This window comes from Arachis duranensis, chromosome 6 (genome assembly GCF_000817695.3).
Source record: "Arachis duranensis cultivar V14167 chromosome 6, aradu.V14167.gnm2.J7QH, whole genome shotgun sequence".
Lineage (NCBI taxonomy): Eukaryota > Viridiplantae > Streptophyta > Magnoliopsida > Fabales > Fabaceae > Arachis > Arachis duranensis.
Genome location: NC_029777.3, coordinates 63702814 through 63721742, shown reverse-complemented (window position 1 = coordinate 63721742; position 18929 = coordinate 63702814). Strand labels below are relative to the sequence as shown.

The window sequence follows — 18929 nt, the reverse complement described above, 5'->3', positions numbered from 1 at the left end:
TTCGAACATATTCAGCAGATTAAAGTATAGAATTTCTAAAAGAAAAAGAGAACATTTGAGCCTTTGAGGCTTAATATGCAACCACATTACATAAAATCACTTATGTAGAACTCAAATTTTGTCCGGGTCAATTTCTTTTTTGCATAGTGCTCAATATGATATTACATGTATCTCTTTGAAAGTGTTAACGAGATAATAAGAGATATACTTTCATTTTTTGGAATATATTTCATTTGCAATAACAAAAATTTTCATCTCGTTTTTATTGATAACAAAATAAGTAAAAATGGATAAAAATGTAGTGATATTATATTTATTTTATTTATCTTAAAATTCCTTTTTATAAAGTTAATAATTTTTTTTTTGGACGGATAAAGTTAATAATTAAATTGAACAATAACCAAGTTACTTCCGAATTCCGACCACAAAAAACTGTTTTGGACATTGACCACAAAAAAAAAACTAAATGAACCATTATTGGTATTTTTTTTCCCGGCAAGAAACTTCGTAATGGGCTTAAGAGAGGCCCCCAGTGTATCCGATAGGGCCGAAGATACGGGTCGGTCACGGGTACTAAAACCCTAGAAGCTATTGTGCCGAAATGGAACCCTATTTATGAATTTGCAGTACTGCAAAAAAAAAAAAGAAAACAAAAAACAAAAGAACACTTTCGCCAATTCACTAGTCAGATCCCACTGCAACTCGCGACACATTGTTCTGGAACGAAGATGAAGGTTATCGCCGCCTATCTCCTCGCTGTTCTCGGCGGCAACACTTCCCCTTCCGCCGGCGACATCAAGGACATCCTCGGCTGCGGTAGCGTGTTTTCCATTAATCCAATTCTTTTTTTCATATTATTTTCTTTATTTTTTTTTTGTTGATTTGTGGAATATTTTGATCGGTGATTTGAAGGTGAAATTTTTATTTTGAAATTGTTCAGTTGGAGCTGAAGCTGATGATGAAAGGATAACGCTTCTTTTGTCTGAAGTGAAAGGCAAAGACATAACAGAGGTCATTGCCGCCGGTAGGGAAAAGCTTGCTTCGGTGCCTGCCGGTGGTGGCGGTGCTGTGGCCGTTGCCGCTGCTCCTAGCGGAGGTGCTGCTGCTCCCTCAGCCTCCGAGTCAAAGAAAGAGGAGAAGGTTGAAGAGAAGGAAGAATCAGATGATGTAAGTCACTGCTATTACTACTACAATTACTATTACTATTATTATTATTGTAATCTGATTGTTTTGTTTGTGTTACAGGACATGGGATTCAGTCTCTTTGACTAAGTGGTTGGTTCTTCAACTTTTATTCCCGGGAAAGATTGCCAATCTAGAGCATCTTAGTTTTAGTTAATTGTTGTGATATATGTTGGAAGAATTTGGTTTGATATTTTTATCGACTTTATTGATGTTATGGAACTTCAATTTGGAAATCACAGAATGAGTTTATTTCTTGGTTTGCCTTTCTTCATTTTTAGCCTATGGGCATCTCTTTAATTCAGTTTGTTTTTAGAATAGGCAAGAATTAACAGGCTATTAGTTTGAATTAACAATCGAGATTATCTTTTTTGTGTTAATGTTGAAAGATTACTTGATAGTTGGTAAAATCATGTGCTGATAGATTTCTGATAATACCCAATGAAATCCCTGCTTAAGCTTCTTCCAAAATTTAATTCCATTCCACAAAATGCTAACCGTCACGACTACAGGAGGATTTGGTTTTGTAAGTCGAGCATATGTTTAGATCAGGATATTAAGAAACGGAAGCTTTGTATTTTTAAGATTTTAGGCCTTTTAAAAGTAGGATATATAGGAACATGATTTTAGAGATTTTATTAAAAAGCTCATTGCCAAATGTCGTGGCCGCATTGGATTGTAATTTATAGACCAATCAGAACTTTGCCAAGGTAATGCAAGAGCAAAATGATAATCCGAAATAGTCACAATTAGAAATTGAAATGCTGGATTACTGGATAGACATTTTCTCTGCGTCCTGCTGCACTATTGGTATTGGCTAAAGAGTGGTATTGGCTAAAGAGAAGTGAGAAAGTACGTTAGCAGGTGAAAGAAGCCTTCATGTGAAGTGGAAATCTCCTCATTCTTCTTAGTATGTGTGGTTTTGTTATTCAGATTCCATATATTCAAAGAGAAAGTGAGAATTGAAATGATAGTATTTTGATATTTTGAAATCAAATTTATTTAAAAATAGTTTTTCAAACTTTGAACCAAACATAAAAATATAATATTTCTAACTTAAAATTCCTAAAAATTATTTATAATTTTCCCAAACACACAATACAACATACTGATACGGGATATGATACAATACAACATACTGATATGGGATATGATACAATACAACACGTGAAATGTGAATTTGAAATTTTTATAAGATATGGGGATACGCATATATATAAATATAAAGTACTTTTTTAGATAAATTGTACTGATATTTTAGTATTTTATTGATATTAAAATATAAATTAATTTTTTAATTATTTTTAATATTTTTCTTAATTATATAAAGTATTTAAAATATTTTTTATTTTAATAATTAATAATATGTATTATTTCTAAATTTATTTCAAAAATACATGTTAAGAATAAGGATTGATACACACCAAAATGTGTCTTGACACGCGGACACAGTAAATCATTGTTAAACAGAGAATGAGAATAAATTGAATTTTCATAATTTGTTCTAGTTTATCACCAAATAGAATATAAGAACACAAAATGTTGTATCTCTCTTTTTTGTGTCTTTTCTTGTGTCTTGAATAAAGTTGAAGTGGAGTGCTACTTGATAGCTGTTATCCAAACCATCCAAGAACATAAACAGCAAAACAATTGGAAGATCATCATCAAACAAAAGAAGTCTTTTCTATTGTGAGGACATGCATATGTATGATATTTCTTCCTAAATTAATGATCTAACTTTATTTTTAGACCAGAAAATAATTATCATAATTTAGTAGCGAAGGAAACACCTTCCTGTGCCAGTTGATCCTGATTTTCTGCTGGAGGCTGGACTTTGGCAGCTTTGGCAATAGCCTTGTTCTCCTCTGGGGTTCCACCTTCCAAGAATACTCCAAAGACTTTGCCATCTTTAATCCAATATGTTCCAAACTTTGGCTTTGCTGATTTTGGATCTCTGTCTCCAAATACCACTGCCTCTCCAACATTGTCACCATAGAATTGCCATGACAGGTCAAATGCGCGAGAGTAGAAGTATGGAAGGTAGTCGTACTCCTCTATTGTTTCCCCATTCTCTTTTGCCTTGATGGCCTACATCAAGGAATCCATTATTACAAAATGAATTGTCCTGTTGATGCCACTATAGTGATACATTCAAGGCCAAGATTGACAGTTAAATGTGCTAACCTTTACAGCCTGCTCGGCTGATTTGCGAGCATGATCGACATGTTCAACTCTTCTCATATCACCATACATTTTCATAGGGAAAGTAGCCACGTCTCCAACAGCATAAACATCATCTACACTTGTTTTGAAGAAGGCATCAGTCTGTAACCATTAACAGTTTAACACAATTTCATCATGGTCTATTGTTGACAATAAAACATTGTTAGCACATTTTTGGAACAAGCAAAACTGCCATAAGCCTCTCTAGATTTGAATTTGACTTTCAAACCTTGATTCCACCTTTATCCTCTTCAACTTTCCCTTTAAACAAGTTTGTTAGAGGCTTTGCTCCGACGCCTACAACAACAATATCAGCTTCCAAAACTCTTCCATCTTTCAACTTTACTTCTTTTACCTGAATTGTATATGGAAATCATGCTAAGTTGGATTAGCAACTTCAAAGTTCAAATCATCCTTTTAGAAAAAAATTACAATAGGGCAGAGATCGCAGGCAACATTACCTCTCCATTGGAATTAGCAGTGAAACCAGCAGCAACAGTTCCTTTAATGATTGTCACCCCCTTATTTTTTGCATAGTATTCCTCATAGAAAGCAGCTATCTCGGAGGTAAAAAGTCTTGGCACTGCAACATCAATTATATTCTTACAGGTACAAATCAAGAGATGGAATAAGTTGGTGTACTCTTTCTTTTTAGAATCCTTTTAAAAGGTTTTTTAATAAGTCGAGGTACGACCTATAAAATCAGGATGATCAAGTTCTAGTGGATTTTACTATGTTATATTCTTTTTGTCTTAGCTCTTGGAGAATCCTCGATTTCTTTTTTAGATATTCAATACCTGTCCCATTCATTTGAATATTGAACTCTTATGCAGTTATTGAAATACAAAGAAACAACTAAATATCCACTCATTATTACCAACAAATATATATGTTTACTTACTACACCAAGGTTCAGGGTAGACCATTGTAACATCAATATTGTGTAGCCTCAAAATTGCACTAAGCTCTAGACCAATGTATCCTCCTCCAACAATCACAGCTTTCCCATTATTCTTTGCTTTGATTGCCTCGTACAATTTTTCAGCATCATCAATCTCCCTCAGGTAAAAGATATTTTTAGAATCAGCCCCTTCTACACCAAAATCAGTCAACTTTATAACCTTCAATTAAAAGGGGGAAAAAAAGTGTAAAGTATTAGCATGATGATAAAGGGTGTGAAATTTGGACAACAAAATTTCAACTTCTTTTCTGATATACACAATGATCCTTACTGCTGAGCCTGTTGCAATAATTAAAGTCTGGTACTCTATTGTTTCTCCATTAGCACTGCTCAAAGACTTTGCATCAAGGTCTGCTTTCACTATTTCTGTGCTAAGAATTAACTCTATCCCTGTAATCATTAGTTAAATTTGAATGATTATATAGTTGTTAACGGCAATATTGATTCCTAAAATGGTAAAATTGTTGTATATTAAGATCCTAGGTCTCAATTAAAATCACCTTGTTGTTGGTACCACTCAGGAGCCAATCTTTCTCCCCCACTTCCAACACATACATGGAATCCAGGAAGTCTAGCAGGTGCTGCAAAATGGAACAGTGCCATTATATACAAATTGATGAGGCAAACAAGGTATTTGAAAAATAAAAATAGTTTTCTTTAAAATTAATCTTAAAAATGATTAGGAAAAATTGCAAAACGGACTTTTTAAGTCACCCAATGGAAGAGTGATCAACCATCTTGTACCATTTTTTTGGTTTTTTGGGCAGCAAGACTATTAGACTACCTTGACAAGGAAGTTTATAAGAAAAGGAATTTAGGAAAAGGAAAAAGGGAATGGCTGGGTTTATTTTAATTAACCTCAATTCCCACCCTAATATTTTACTGAGTTTGTTTTAAAAACTCGAACTTGGTCTTAAACTAATATGAAATGAATTGGATTAAACCGAGTCAATATATAATTAATATATACTGTAAATTTTTTTATAGTAAATTAATAAACTCTTCTATTTAAATATTAAATCTAATAAATATTAAGTATAGGTAAAAATTTTATATTTTATTTTGTTTCAATTTTGTCCCAAAAGATTTCGATTTGTATCAAATATATTCTTGATAGCTAAATTTTTTAAAAATTAGACTAATCCAATAATAATGCATGAAAATTATGCTTGATTTGTTTATTTTAAAGAATGTTCTTATGAAATTGTTATTGAATTGGTCCTAACTTTTTTTAAAAATTAGCGTCTAAGAATATATTTGATGTAAATAAAATTTTTTTTAGGCAAAATTAAAATAAAATAAACTTAGAGATATTGTTAAAATTTTTGTTAAACTTCAGAAAAAAATTATACTTTATTCAAATATTAATTGAATAATAAGAATATAAAATTTTATTGTTAATTTTATTGTAAAATAAATATTTTATTAGTTAAGCATAACTTCGAATGGAATCGAATCTACCTACTTTGACCTAAATTCATTCGAAAATTTTTATCAAATAAAAATAATACATCCGGACCTAAATTCAAATAAATTCGGGCCAGACCTTATCTTGAAGAGTGAAGACCCTTAATACTACAAACAGCAATATATAGAAACTCACACTCTGGAATAAGAAAACCTTTGCGAGAGCTGGGCGTTCATAAGGTGCCACCTTAAAAAAAAGATACAAACAGTTTAATTATTTGCTCAATAATTTATTTTGTCACAAACTATCAAAACATAAACATTTGATTGGATGACTTTATGTAGTAATTATGGCAATTGTTTCGATAATTTTCTGAAATAAAAATACAATATATATACCAAAATCAGTTACTAGCATTTAATATAAATACATATAATATATATTTTAATATGTATTTCATATAAATGACAAATTTAATAATTTATTTTTGTTAACATGTAATATAGTTATTTTCAAAATTAGAGAATAAATTATTATCTTTCATGTATTATTTTATAAAAGGTCTGTTTTTTATATTTTTAACACCTGAAATTATTACACTTTTAATTAATCGAACACATTGTTAAAGGTTGAATAAAAATAAGTTTTTAAAATACACATTAAACGTATTCTAGGGTTAGAATTGTAGTTTTGAAAATTGTAATAGTATCGGTCATGCTTTTGCTTCATATACTGATATAATTAAGATGGCAAAAAATAAAAAAATAAAAAATAAAAAGTAAAAGTGGGTATCCGCATAAATTACCTGTAAGGCTGTAACGGGAGGCTTATCAGGGATTCACAAAATTTTCACAGTAGTGATATCCATCGTAGTGAATAAATGAGAAGCGAGACGAAGTAAAGGTACCCATCTTATGGGAACTTATTAAATTTCCGTGAACAATAAATTTGCTAAAATGTTCTTTCTTATGTATATTGGTAACTCGTTTTTTTTTTCTTTTAATTTGTACGTTGGACATTTACTGTGTATGTGAATTATGTTAAATTTATGTTTGTATTGTGTTTTAATATATTAAATATAGATTAATTATAATGAATTATATTATAGTTTTGTATTAATTTTATTTTTTTTTAAAAGATTAATAAGAGGATAAAAACAATATGATAATTTAATTATCTAGAATTTAGTTCAAACATAATATTCTATTTTCACATAAAATTTATAAGGATATTTATTTTATATATTAAATATGAGTATAATTAGACTTATTATATAATATATGAGAAATGATGTCCATAATTTTTAAAAGATTAAAATATTATTTTTGTCTTTAATATTTAAAATAAAGTTTAAAGTTGTCTCTAACATTTAAATTGTCTTGTTTAAGTCTATAATATTTTAAAATTATCTTAATGTTGTCCTGCTATTAAGATTTGTTAACAGAATTGACAGCAAGACAAAATTGAGACGATTTTGAAACGTTAGAAATTTAAATAGGACAAAAATATTAGGAACAAAAATAATACATTACTCTTAGAAAAATTACCAAACTAAGTAAAATAAAAATAAATTTTAACGAAATAAATTGCATTACGAATTTAATATTTTTACTCATCATAGAATACTTCTAGAAAGATTAATAGATAAACTTTCGGAAAAAAGGAAAAAAATGAGTATGATACATATATAATAAAGTATAAATTATATCTTTTTGTTTTTAATATATCGAATTTTTTTAATGTTTAATTTAAATAAAATTTATTTTTAACATAGAAATAAATTTTAATTTTATCCTTTAATAATATCATTTTTTTACAATAGATAGTTATTCAATTATTTTTTAACCACATCTAAGTATTATACTTAATCATATTACTTTCATCATAAATAAATTTATTTGTTTAAACTTTATTCTTAAAGATTTTTACTCATAATGAAATCTTTTGTAAAATGATTAGTAAATAAATTTGTAAAAAAAAAACATGGTACATATACAATAAAGTATAAATTATACATTTTATAACTAATGTATTGAAATTCTAATCTTTAATGCTTGATTTAGTTAAAGTTTATTTTTAATTTTAAAATAAATTTTAATTTTATCTTTCAATAATATTAATTTTTATCAAAAATAATTATTCAATTATTGTTTTAATTGCATCTAAATGAATTACTCTTAGTCATATTACTTTCATTCTAAATAAATTTATTTTTTAATTTTTCTCTTAATCACATTATTTTTATTTTAAGTAAATTTTTTTTATTATGAACAAAATTAAAAATAAATTAATAATTTTCTGTCAAAAAAAATTAAAATTATTGTAGAAAAATTAAAATTTGTTAAAAAAGTTAAAAATAAAGTTTAATTAAATTAAACATTAAAGAAGTTCGATATATTAGATACAAAAAGATATAATTTATACTTATGTACATGCTCTTTTTTTTTTTTCGAAAGTTTATATACTAGTCATTTTATAAGTACGAGTAAAAATTTTGAATTCATAATACAATTCATTCTATTAAAATTCAGGTAAAAACTCACATGTAGTTGTTTTCATGTGAAGTTGATAGCCAAAAACTATGAAATAATTTGACAGATTTGACTAAATTATCATCTAACGATTATCAACTATCAATTTTACATGAATACAAATACACGTGAGTTTTTACTTAAAATTCATTATCATTTTACTTGATTCGGTAATTCTTATAAAAGTAATGTATGGTTTTTGTTCCTAATATTTTCGTCTTATTTAAGTCCTTAATATTTTAAAATTATCTCAATTCTGTTAACAGATTGCTAACGATAAAATAACATTGGGATAATTTTGAAATATTAGAGATTTAAATAAAACAATTTGAACGTTAAGAATAATTTTAAGACTTACTCCAAACGTTAAAGACAAAAATAATACTTTACTCTTTTTAGAAAATAGATGAGTAACTGCCAATAATCTTTATAGTAATACAGTTTTTTTCTAACATGGCGCTCATCTTTATAATAATATAAATAGGGAGTTTTTTGCTAACATGGCACTCATACATTGAATTTTTGAATTTATTTACTTAGGTGTCGTCATTAGAAATTTTTAAATTTTTTATTTATGAATTATAAATTATTATTTACTTACGTTGTTATTTTTAAATTTTTAAATACACTTTCTTAGGTTGTTAGGTATTTAGTTTTTAATATTGTTAAACTAATTATTTATTTAGGTGTTGTCACTAGAAATTTTTAAAATTATAAATTATTATTTTCTTAGGTTGTTCACTAGAAAACTTTAAAATTTTATTTATAAATTATAAAGTATTATTTGCTTAGGATTGTTACTTTTTAATTTTAAGTTATTTGCTTAGATTCTTATTTTTTAAATTTTAAGTTATTTGCTTAGGTTGTTACTTTATAAATTTTAAGTTATTTATTTAGGTCGTTACTTTTTAAATTTTGAATTATTTGTAGATTACTCTTTTAAATTATAAATTATTATTTGCTTAGGTTATTATTTTTTAATTTTAAGTTATTTGCTTAAGTTGTTTTACTTAAGTGGTTATTTTTTAAAATTTTAGGGTAAAGTACTAAATTGGTTTCCTAAATTTAAGGCTAATCCTATTTTGGTCCTTAAAATTTAAAGTGTCCTATTTGAATTCCAAAATTTCATTTAACTTCAATATACTCATGTCGTGAGGTCAATATTAAATAATTGTCATAGGTTGTTACGTTTTGAATTTCAAAATACACTTTCTTAAATTTATATTATTGATATTTCAATTGTGTTTATTTACCTCATTTTAATTGTTTTTTGATTTTTTTTTATGAATTCTAAAGAGATAAAATACATGCCTCAATTAAAAAGGCTCTTGTGTCTCGATTCATGAATTTGCTAAGAGAAAGAATGACATATCAAATCATATATTTTGGTGTTGGGCGCAATGTGGGTAACTTCAAGACTACATATCATAAATATGTGGTGAATTTAAACCAGCGTACCGATGTGCATAGACTTTTAAAATCGTGAAGTATTTCATAATATATATTTAGCTTTTTGAGTTTTGACACTCTCAATACTTCTAGATTCAATTATACCTATTTGATTGATAAGTTTATTGTTTTAAAAAAAAAGTAAATTCATTGATCAATTTATTTATTTGATCGATTTTTTTCTTAGCAAAATTATTAACAACAATTTTTTTTATTTTAATCTATTTTAAATATTATTTGATATCTTATTGGAATTAGAGGGGAGAAAACTTTTAAAAAAGATCACGAATCTATTAAATATAATGTTATTGAATTAAAAGTAGATGATAGATAATCCATTCTTTTTGAATTTTTTAGCTATAAATTTAAACCTTTTATTTTTCATAAACATAAAAATAAAAATATAAAATATAATATTTTATGCCCTTTTAAATCCTAACAATATTTTACTCTTTCTCTTTTTATTTGGTTGTCGTTAATGTTTTGAAAATTGTAACCATTTTTTTAATAAAATTACTATTTTGTGTGCTTAAAAGATTTTAATTTGTTAAAAATAATTATTTTCAGTAAATCAGTTTGTTTTTAGTGAATAAATTTGTTTCTCAATTAGTCTTTAAAAAATTAATTAACTTGACATTGCTTGTGATTGATCTTCATAAAATTAAAATAATAAATTAATTATTAATTTTTAAATCGTAACTATTTTTTGAATAAAAAAGTCTTTATAAATTATATTTAAAATCTTATGGAATCGTTAAATTTTAAAGTTTAAAATATAAAATATATACGGTTAGTACAATTTTATAGGATCGTTAATATTTTAAATTTTAAAATATAAAATACGTATATAATTTGGTACAATTTTATTGGTTGTTAATTTTAAGTTGTAATTAGTTTTTTTAATTGTATTTTTAAGTCTTATGTATCTACTTTGTATATTTGCATTTAACATAGAAAAATAATAGTGCGTGTATTTTTTGACAATTATACACAAAAATTAAATATTTTTTTTTGGATTTTGACAACAAGAATGGAGTTATTGTCGTTCTGCAATTTGTTAGAGTGAAGTTATTTAACAGTAATATTTATCTACAATTTTTTAAAAATATATATTTTTTTTGTGAATTTTTACTCTTTGTGTAATAAATTAAAATTTTTATTGTCGTTATGCAATTTTACAAAATTTCATGGATGACACAAAATATTCTTCAATCTTAAAGATAAAAATATCATTCAATTTAAAAGTATATATATTCTTTAGCTTAAGACTATTTGTTTATTATCTAATATAAGTTTTCTTTATTTATTTAACTTTGTAAGATCTGAAGGACTTAGAGGTAATATCGGCAGAATTTTAAATAAAGCTGCATTCTTTAAAATTTATCAAGACAAAATTATTCAATAATTAAAAGAATTAAATACACTAATTTTCTTAGCTGAAAAAAGTTTGAAAAAAAATTCAATTCATTATACATAGATTATTTTTGTTTATTCATTTTAATTATTTAAATTTATTTTTTAGATTTAAAAACTCACCAAATTAGGAGATTTGTTTGTTTTTTATATTCTTATCGAACTTAAGTTTGTTTTTAAATTCAAATTATACTTCAATTTTATTTTTACTATTATATCATACTTTATCTTCTCATGTCTTGATTCTTTTTATCCGTATCTTAAACCAATAATTTTTTTAGAATATTGTTTGTGTTATCTTGACTATTATAAGTCATATTATAGATACTTCAGACTAATGATACGATCAATGTGAATACAATAAGTCTACATATGTTCTTACAAAACATTTTAAATATTCAAGTTGTGGTAGTGTTTTTTTATCCATAACTTCAAGATTTTTTTATTTTTTTAAATAAACTCTAATAACAGTGGATTACACATTGAATAAGTCTATACTTAATTTTTCTTTTATGTTAATATTTTTTTAAGCAGGTACTGAATCAAATTTGATGTTATTGATGACTATGATTGTGGATGTTTTGTAGTCTTTGATAAGAAGGCAAAATAAATATTAAAAAAGAGTTGTGTAAAGATACTTGATCCACTTTTATTGATAAGTTTTAACCAGTATATATTTATTTCTAGAAACATTAACGGAGGTATTTTTAATGACAATTTTTATATTTTTTATTATTAATATATTAAATAATACCCTATAGAAAGGAGATCTATCACATACACCTACACTTTTACTCAACCTAATTGATAAGATATTTTTTTTTATTGTTGAAGTTCAAATTTCTGATAATCCACATTTTTTACCTTCTTATAAAATTAGGAAGATGTCTAATAGGGGTGATCATGGGTATTGGATACCCGATTATTCATCTGAATTCGAATCGAACCAATTAAATTAGTTCTGAAACAAATGGAAAATCGAGTTTAACTCGAACCAAATCAATGGCTCTCTCTAGTAATTGGTCCGAGTAACGGTTCTTGGGGTGCAGAACCGAACCAACCCGTGGAACCGACCATATGTTAATTAAATAAAAAAAATTTAAATATATATATATATATACCTTTTAATATGTTTGGATTTTAATGTGTTTAGTTTTTAATATGTTTGGTGTTTAACATATTTAGATTATTTCTATTGATTTTATATGTTTATTGTATTTACAGAATTTTTAAGATAAAAATTTCATTTTTTAATGAATTTTTGTTTTATTGGATAGCCAATTATTCAAACCGAACCAATCTATTCTTAATCGGTTTGGTTTGATTCAGGTACATACACAAAAAAATATAAATTCGAAAAAAACCGAACTAATTATAATTCAATTGGTTCGATTCTAATTTCACTTCAAACTCGAACCAACCCGACCTGTAATCACCCTTAATGTCTGGCGTTGTGGACCTCGTAACTAAATTCAAAGAGGCTCACTCTATTCAAATTATAGGTGTAGTTATAATTGTAATTTCTATTCAAAATTAATTAGTTTTTTTATTCTTTAGTCATTGGTAATATCTAATTTTTATAAAATAATTAATAAATTAATTATAATTTTAGGATGTTGGCTATATCGGTAATTTGTTTTCAACCTCAAAGACATCTTTAGTCATCGAAGGAGAAAAAATAAAAGATGCAAAGTTAGTTATTCAAAAATTTTTTTTTTCTTAAAATTAAAGTCTAATTTTATTCAAAAAATATTATTGAGTTAGAATAAAATGTAAGAAGGATGTCTTTAATTTAACATAGAGTTTTATACAGAATTTATTGCTTGAATTTTTTAATAAAGTTGCGGACAATGGTGAATTTGAGGTGTTGAAAGATGCTATTACGCCAATTAAACGATTATCTTCGGAGTTCGAAGCTTCGGAAGCAGAAAGAGATACCTCAACTTATACGATAATCAAGATATAGAATAAAAATTGAGAATTTGAAGACACATATTTTAGAATTTTTTTTAGAGTCTATCTAATAGAATAATACCAAATACATCTATTTGTTTGGGTAGGAATATTATTTTTTTTTTGAGTTGTTATTTTTTTTATGTTTGGAATTTATTTATTTTTTTAACAATATAAATTAGTTATTTAATTATTATTTATGATTTTATTTTTTAATTTATACTGTAGATATTTTATTAATTTCTAATTTATTATTTGATGACATAAAATTTTAAATTTTTAATATGAACTATTTTTTATACAATTAAATTGGTTGTTAATTTTTAATGTATATTTATTTTTAAAAAAATATGATTCTAATTTCTAATTGCTAATTAAAGCATTGTGTTTAAAATTTTAAATTTAGAATACAATTTTATTTGAATTCTTAAGTAAGCATATGCATCTAAAAATATTTTAAAAAACTTTACATAATTTAAAAGTAAATATTCTAACTACAAAAGTTTATATTAAATTGATGGAATTACATATTTTGTTAAAATATAAGATTATTTATTTTTTTTCCGTTATATACGTTCTTATTTTTTTAAGTTTTTTTTCCATGATTCAAATAACGTATATAACTGAAAAAATAAATAATCTTATATTTATAATAACAACGATAGTACTATAAAATATGTAATTCTATTCAATTTAATATAATCTTATAAAATTTTTTCAGTTCTATTCAATTAGTGTTATATAATTCTATTCCACTCAATTTATTTTTTCGGTATACTAGTAATAACACAAATCTAAAATAAGAATTTTGTAACATAAAATTTCTCGATCGTAAAATATTAATAAAGCGTACCGCTTCTTTAGAAATGATGGCCAACTCTCCGGACTTAAGTCCCTGTTTGAAAAACTCCCTCGCTGCGTAACCCTGTTGTCTTGTGAACAGACGTTAAGTGCTTTGTTAAAGAATACGTTAAACGACTAATAAAACACGAACATCATATCTAAGTATGAAGAGACATTAATTAATTAATTGATCAAGGGAGGGAGAGAACTAACAGCGGCAACTCCTCCTCCAAGGATGATATACTTGAAGCTTTTTGCCATTTTGTTGTGAGATCAGAGAACAGAGATAGATGATAGTGTTTGTAAGTACCAATTAGAAGAGTTTATTATTAATATGAAGCAATGTATAATGTTGAATATAATTATTTAAAGAACTGGGATGCATTTTATTAGCTTCATTGACTCAGCATTCTCTTACTTTTTTAGTTTTCGTTTTATTTAAAGAAAAATTTGCTTCTCTCTCTTGTTGTAAGATGTTAAAATGATACTTCTTTTTCTTATATTTATAAAATGTATATTTTTCTCTTTTATAACTTTTAAAAAAGTTTCTTTTTAATTCATTTTAAATTTTTTGTGTCAACTAATGTTAATTTTATCCATTTTTCAAAAAAAAAAAATATTTTTACAAAAATATCCTTTAGCAAAAATTTTATTCTTTTGTCATTAAATTTTCTTACCAAAATACCTTTTAATAAATTATTTTTCATTAATTAAATTATATTTTTACCAAAATATTTTTTAAAAATTTAATAATTAAATTATTTTTTTCTAAGAGACCCTTTAATAATTTTTTAATTATTAAATTAGAATTTTACCAAAATTTTTGTTAACAATTTTTTATATTTTACTATTAATTTTTCAATATCAATGTATATTATTTAAACATTAAATAAAAAATCTTATCATTGTTAATATGTATAACAATTAATATATATTGATATCGAAAAATTAATAGTAAAATATAAAAAAATTGTTAACAAAAATTTTGGTAAAATCATAATTTAATAATTAAAAAATTATTGAATGGTATCTTAGAAAAAATAATTTAATTATTAAATTTTTCTTAAAATATTTTGGTAAAAATATAATTTAATCAATAAAAAAATTAATTTATTAAAAAGTATTTTGGTAAGCAAAATTTAATGAAAAAATAAAATTTTTGTCAAAGGATATTTTTGTAAAAAATAATATATTTTTTTAAAAAATGGATAAAATTAACATTAGTTAACACAAAAAATTTAAAATAGATTAAAGAAAAGGTTTTTTAAAAATTATAAAGGAGAAAAGTATACAAAAAGAAAGAAAAGTGTCATTTTAGCATCTCACAGAGAAAAAGAGTGAAATTTTCTCTTTTATTTATTTATTTTGTTTATCTCACTAAATTTGTACCATTCTTTTGCAATTTTTAGACCAAACTTGTAAAATGAGAAATTCTTTATGTACTTTTTTCTCACACTGTATATCCACTTTACTAATAAATATATTTTATATAAATTAAATATTTATGACAGAGAGAAATAAATAAAAATAAAAAATTATACAAATAAAGAACTAAGTGTGATTAAAAAAATAGACATGAATTTAGAGTTAAGTACAATTTTGATTTCTAAGGTATAGGTCAAAAATTTTTTTCGTCCCTAACCTTTTCTGACATACAAAATCGTTCCTAAGGTTTAAAATCAAGTTTTAAAATCGTTCTTTTTACTTAAATATTAAAATTTTAGACCAAATTGTCCATAACAAAAAAATTATAAAATAAAAAAAGAAAAAATAAGAAAAAAAGAGCATTTCTGCTCTTGTGAAAGGAAAAAGGAAGAAGAAGAAGGGAAAAGAGAAGAAAAAGAAGAATCTGTCCACGATCTACCTCTGCCTTCGCTTCTGCCATCACCTTCGTACAATTTTGGTCCCTAAGGTAAGGACGATTTAAAAATAAAGTTATACCTTAGAGACAATTTTATATGCAAAAAAAGGTTCGGAACGAAAAAATTTTCGGCCTATACCTTAGAAATCAAAATCGTACTTAACCCCATACATTTACTATTCAATGTAAATAGATCTAAAATATTTTAACATGTCACATATATTTATCTGTCTTTATAATAAATACTTATTTTTTAATTTTTTTTAAATACTTTTAATGCATAATGGTTTTTTTCCTTTCGAACTGGCAGGGAACAAATGCCTTTTATTTAAAAAATATATGAAAATCATTATTTATCAAAATACGCATAAAAAATTATAATGTACATGGCCATCTTAAGTGCATCGTTTACGAATTGAAATTATCCTTCAACTTAGGCTTGGCACATGCGAAATGGAGGTTGACATGGCAAAGGATTGGGTGGCGCATCCGAGATGAAGCCGTCTTTCCAATCCAACGACGGCGCAAGTGAAATGGACCGACTCTTGTTCGGCAAATGTGAAATGGACCACCTCACGTTCGACGCCCACGAATTGAGCCAAGTCAGGGGCGGCCCATGAATTGGGTGACTTCGTATCTGCTACCTACAAAATGATGATGCAGCAGTCAAAGCTATAAAATTCGGTGTTTTCAGTTCCCGTACCAGTATGTAGTGGTTGATGAGGATGGCAACGGTTGGAGGTTTATGGGTGGGCTTTAATATAAAAGGGGGCAGGGGCAGGGGGCAATTCGTTAATGCAGTTCACAATGTAAAACTGATGAAGTAAGAGAGAAAGAGGGGGAAAAAATTGATCGTTGTGGTAAAAAAAATTTATTAAAATGATGAGCTGTAGTAAAATTAACATTAAAGAAAATTTTAATAGGTTGAATGAATTTCATATTTTCGCACATTTACTTCACAAGGTTAATTTTTGTATGTATAAAAAAAATGTTACTAAGCAAAAATTTATATGTTTTTTAGTTTATGTGATTATTTTTTGTGATTGTTGTTATTAGTATTCTTCTTAGTATTAATTTTATTATTATTTAATCTTGTTAACATTATTTTGAATTTTGTTTTTTGCATCCTTTTTTGTTTCAGCCAATATGTCTTCTTAGTTCGCTTAGCACACTGGTTGATGTTTTCACATTAGATTCGTCGAATCCAAGCATGGAGATTAGCCGGTAGAAACTTGAACTTTGTTTAAGATGAGGAGGATTCTATTATGCTTCTTTAATAAAGCATTTCGAATCCATTAATAAGCGCCCTTGTCGAAAGATGGAGTCTTGAAACACATACCTTTCACCTCCTATGGAATAACTGTATCGTTACTCTAGAGCACGTCGTAATGCAATTAGGGTTACTCATTGATGGTAAGCCTGTGAGCGGTACTCTGAGGTCATGGAGCAAGTTCTACCAGAGAAATATATGGCAATGATGTGAAGAACTTCTTGGTGATATTTAGTGGACAAAATTGTGATTCGTACTCTTTATTGTTGTATGGAATTAAATCCCCGATAATGGCTCCAAAAACTTGGTGCTCAATATCATGGTGTCTAAAATTTAATTCACAACTTCGCACAACTAACCAGCAAGTGCACTGGGTCGTCCAAGTAATACCTTACGTGAGTAAGGGTCGATCCCACGGAGATTGTTGGTATGAAGCAAGCTATGGTCATCTTGTAAATCCCAGTCAGGTGGATTTAACTAATATAAGAGATTATTGGTTTAAATAAAAATAATAAAATAAACAGAAAATAAAGATAGAGTTACTCATGTAATTCAATGGTGGGAATTTCAGACAAGTGTATGGAGATGCTTGTCCCTGTTGAATCTCTGCTTTCCTACTGCTTTCATTCAATCTTTCTTACTCCTTTCCATGGCAAGCTGTATGTAGGGCATCACCGTTGTCAATGGCTACATCCCATCCTCTCAGTGAAAATAGTCAAAATGCTCTGTCACAGCACGACTAATCATCTGTCGATTCTCAATCAGGTTGGAATAGAATCCAGTGATTCTTTTGCGTCTGTCACTAACGCCCAGCCTTCAGGAGTTTGAAGCTCGTCACAGTCATTCAATCCCAGAATCCTACTCGGAATACCACAGACAAGGTTAGACTTTCCGGATTCCCATGAATGCCGCCATCGATTCTAGCTTATACCACGAAGATTCTGATTAAGGAATCCAAGAGATATGCGTCCGGTCTAAGGTAGAACGGAAGTGGTTGTCAGTCATGCATGTTCATAGGTGAGAATGATGATGAGTGTCACGGATCATCACATTCATCAAGTTGAGTGCAACGAATATCTTAGAAAAGGAATAAATCGAATTGGATAGAAAATAGTAGTAATTGTATTGAAACTTGAGGTACAGCAGAGCTCCACACCCTTAATCTATGGTGTGTAGAAACTCCACCGTTGAAAATACATAAGTGAAAGGTCCAGGCATGGCCGAATGGCCAGCCCCCATGATCTGAGAACTAAACGTCCCAAGATGTCTAATATAATAGTAAACTATCCTATTTATACTAGACTAGCTACTAGGGTTTACAGGAGTAAGTAATTGATGCATAAATCCACTTCCAGGGCCCACTTAGTATATGTTTGGGCTGAGCTTGATCTATCCACGAGCTGAGGTTTCTTTTGGAGTTGAACGCCAAGTTATAACGTGTTTTGGGCGTTCAACTCCGGTTCGTGACGTGTTTCTGACGTTTGACTCCAGACAGCAACATGGAACTGGCGTTGAGCACCAGTTTACATCGTCTAATCACGAGTAAAGTATGGACTATTATATATTGCTGGAAAGCTCTATATGTCTACGTTCCAACGCCGTTGAGAGCGTGTTATTTGAAGTTCTGTAGCTCCAGAAAATGCATTTTGAGTGCAGGGAGGTCAGATTCCAACAGCATCAGCAGTCCTTTGTCAGCCTCTTATCAGAGTTTTGCTCAGGTTCCTCAATTTCAGCCAGAAAATACCTGAAATCACAGAAAAACACACAAACTCATAGTAAAGTCCAGAAATGTGAATTTAGCATAAAAACTAATGAAAACATCCCTAAAAGTAACT

General features: G+C 27.1%; 2 protein-coding genes across 2 annotated transcripts; one reads left to right on the top strand and one right to left on the bottom strand.

The window, feature by feature from the left end:
* Nucleotides 1-611: 611 nt before the first annotated feature.
* Nucleotides 612-1438, top strand: LOC107493928 (60S acidic ribosomal protein P2-1). Its single transcript, XM_016114956.3, has 3 exons — nt 612-816; nt 941-1167; nt 1246-1438. Exons 1-3 carry the CDS (start codon nt 729-731, stop codon nt 1270-1272), a joined length of 342 nt encoding a protein of 113 aa, XP_015970442.1. The 5' UTR covers nt 612-728; the 3' UTR covers nt 1273-1438.
* A 1368-nt stretch (nt 1439-2806) lies between these two features.
* Nucleotides 2807-14224, bottom strand: LOC107493930 (monodehydroascorbate reductase-like). The gene is made up of 10 exons (XM_021124739.2): nt 14177-14224; nt 13974-14045; nt 5972-6020; nt 4867-4947; nt 4638-4756; nt 4307-4526; nt 3867-3988; nt 3635-3760; nt 3367-3507; nt 2807-3270 (listed from the first exon to the last, which is right to left on the bottom strand). Exons 1-10 carry the CDS (start codon nt 14222-14224, stop codon nt 2947-2949), a joined length of 1302 nt encoding a protein of 433 aa, XP_020980398.2. The 3' UTR covers nt 2807-2946.
* Between the last annotated feature and the right edge of the window lie 4705 nt (nt 14225-18929).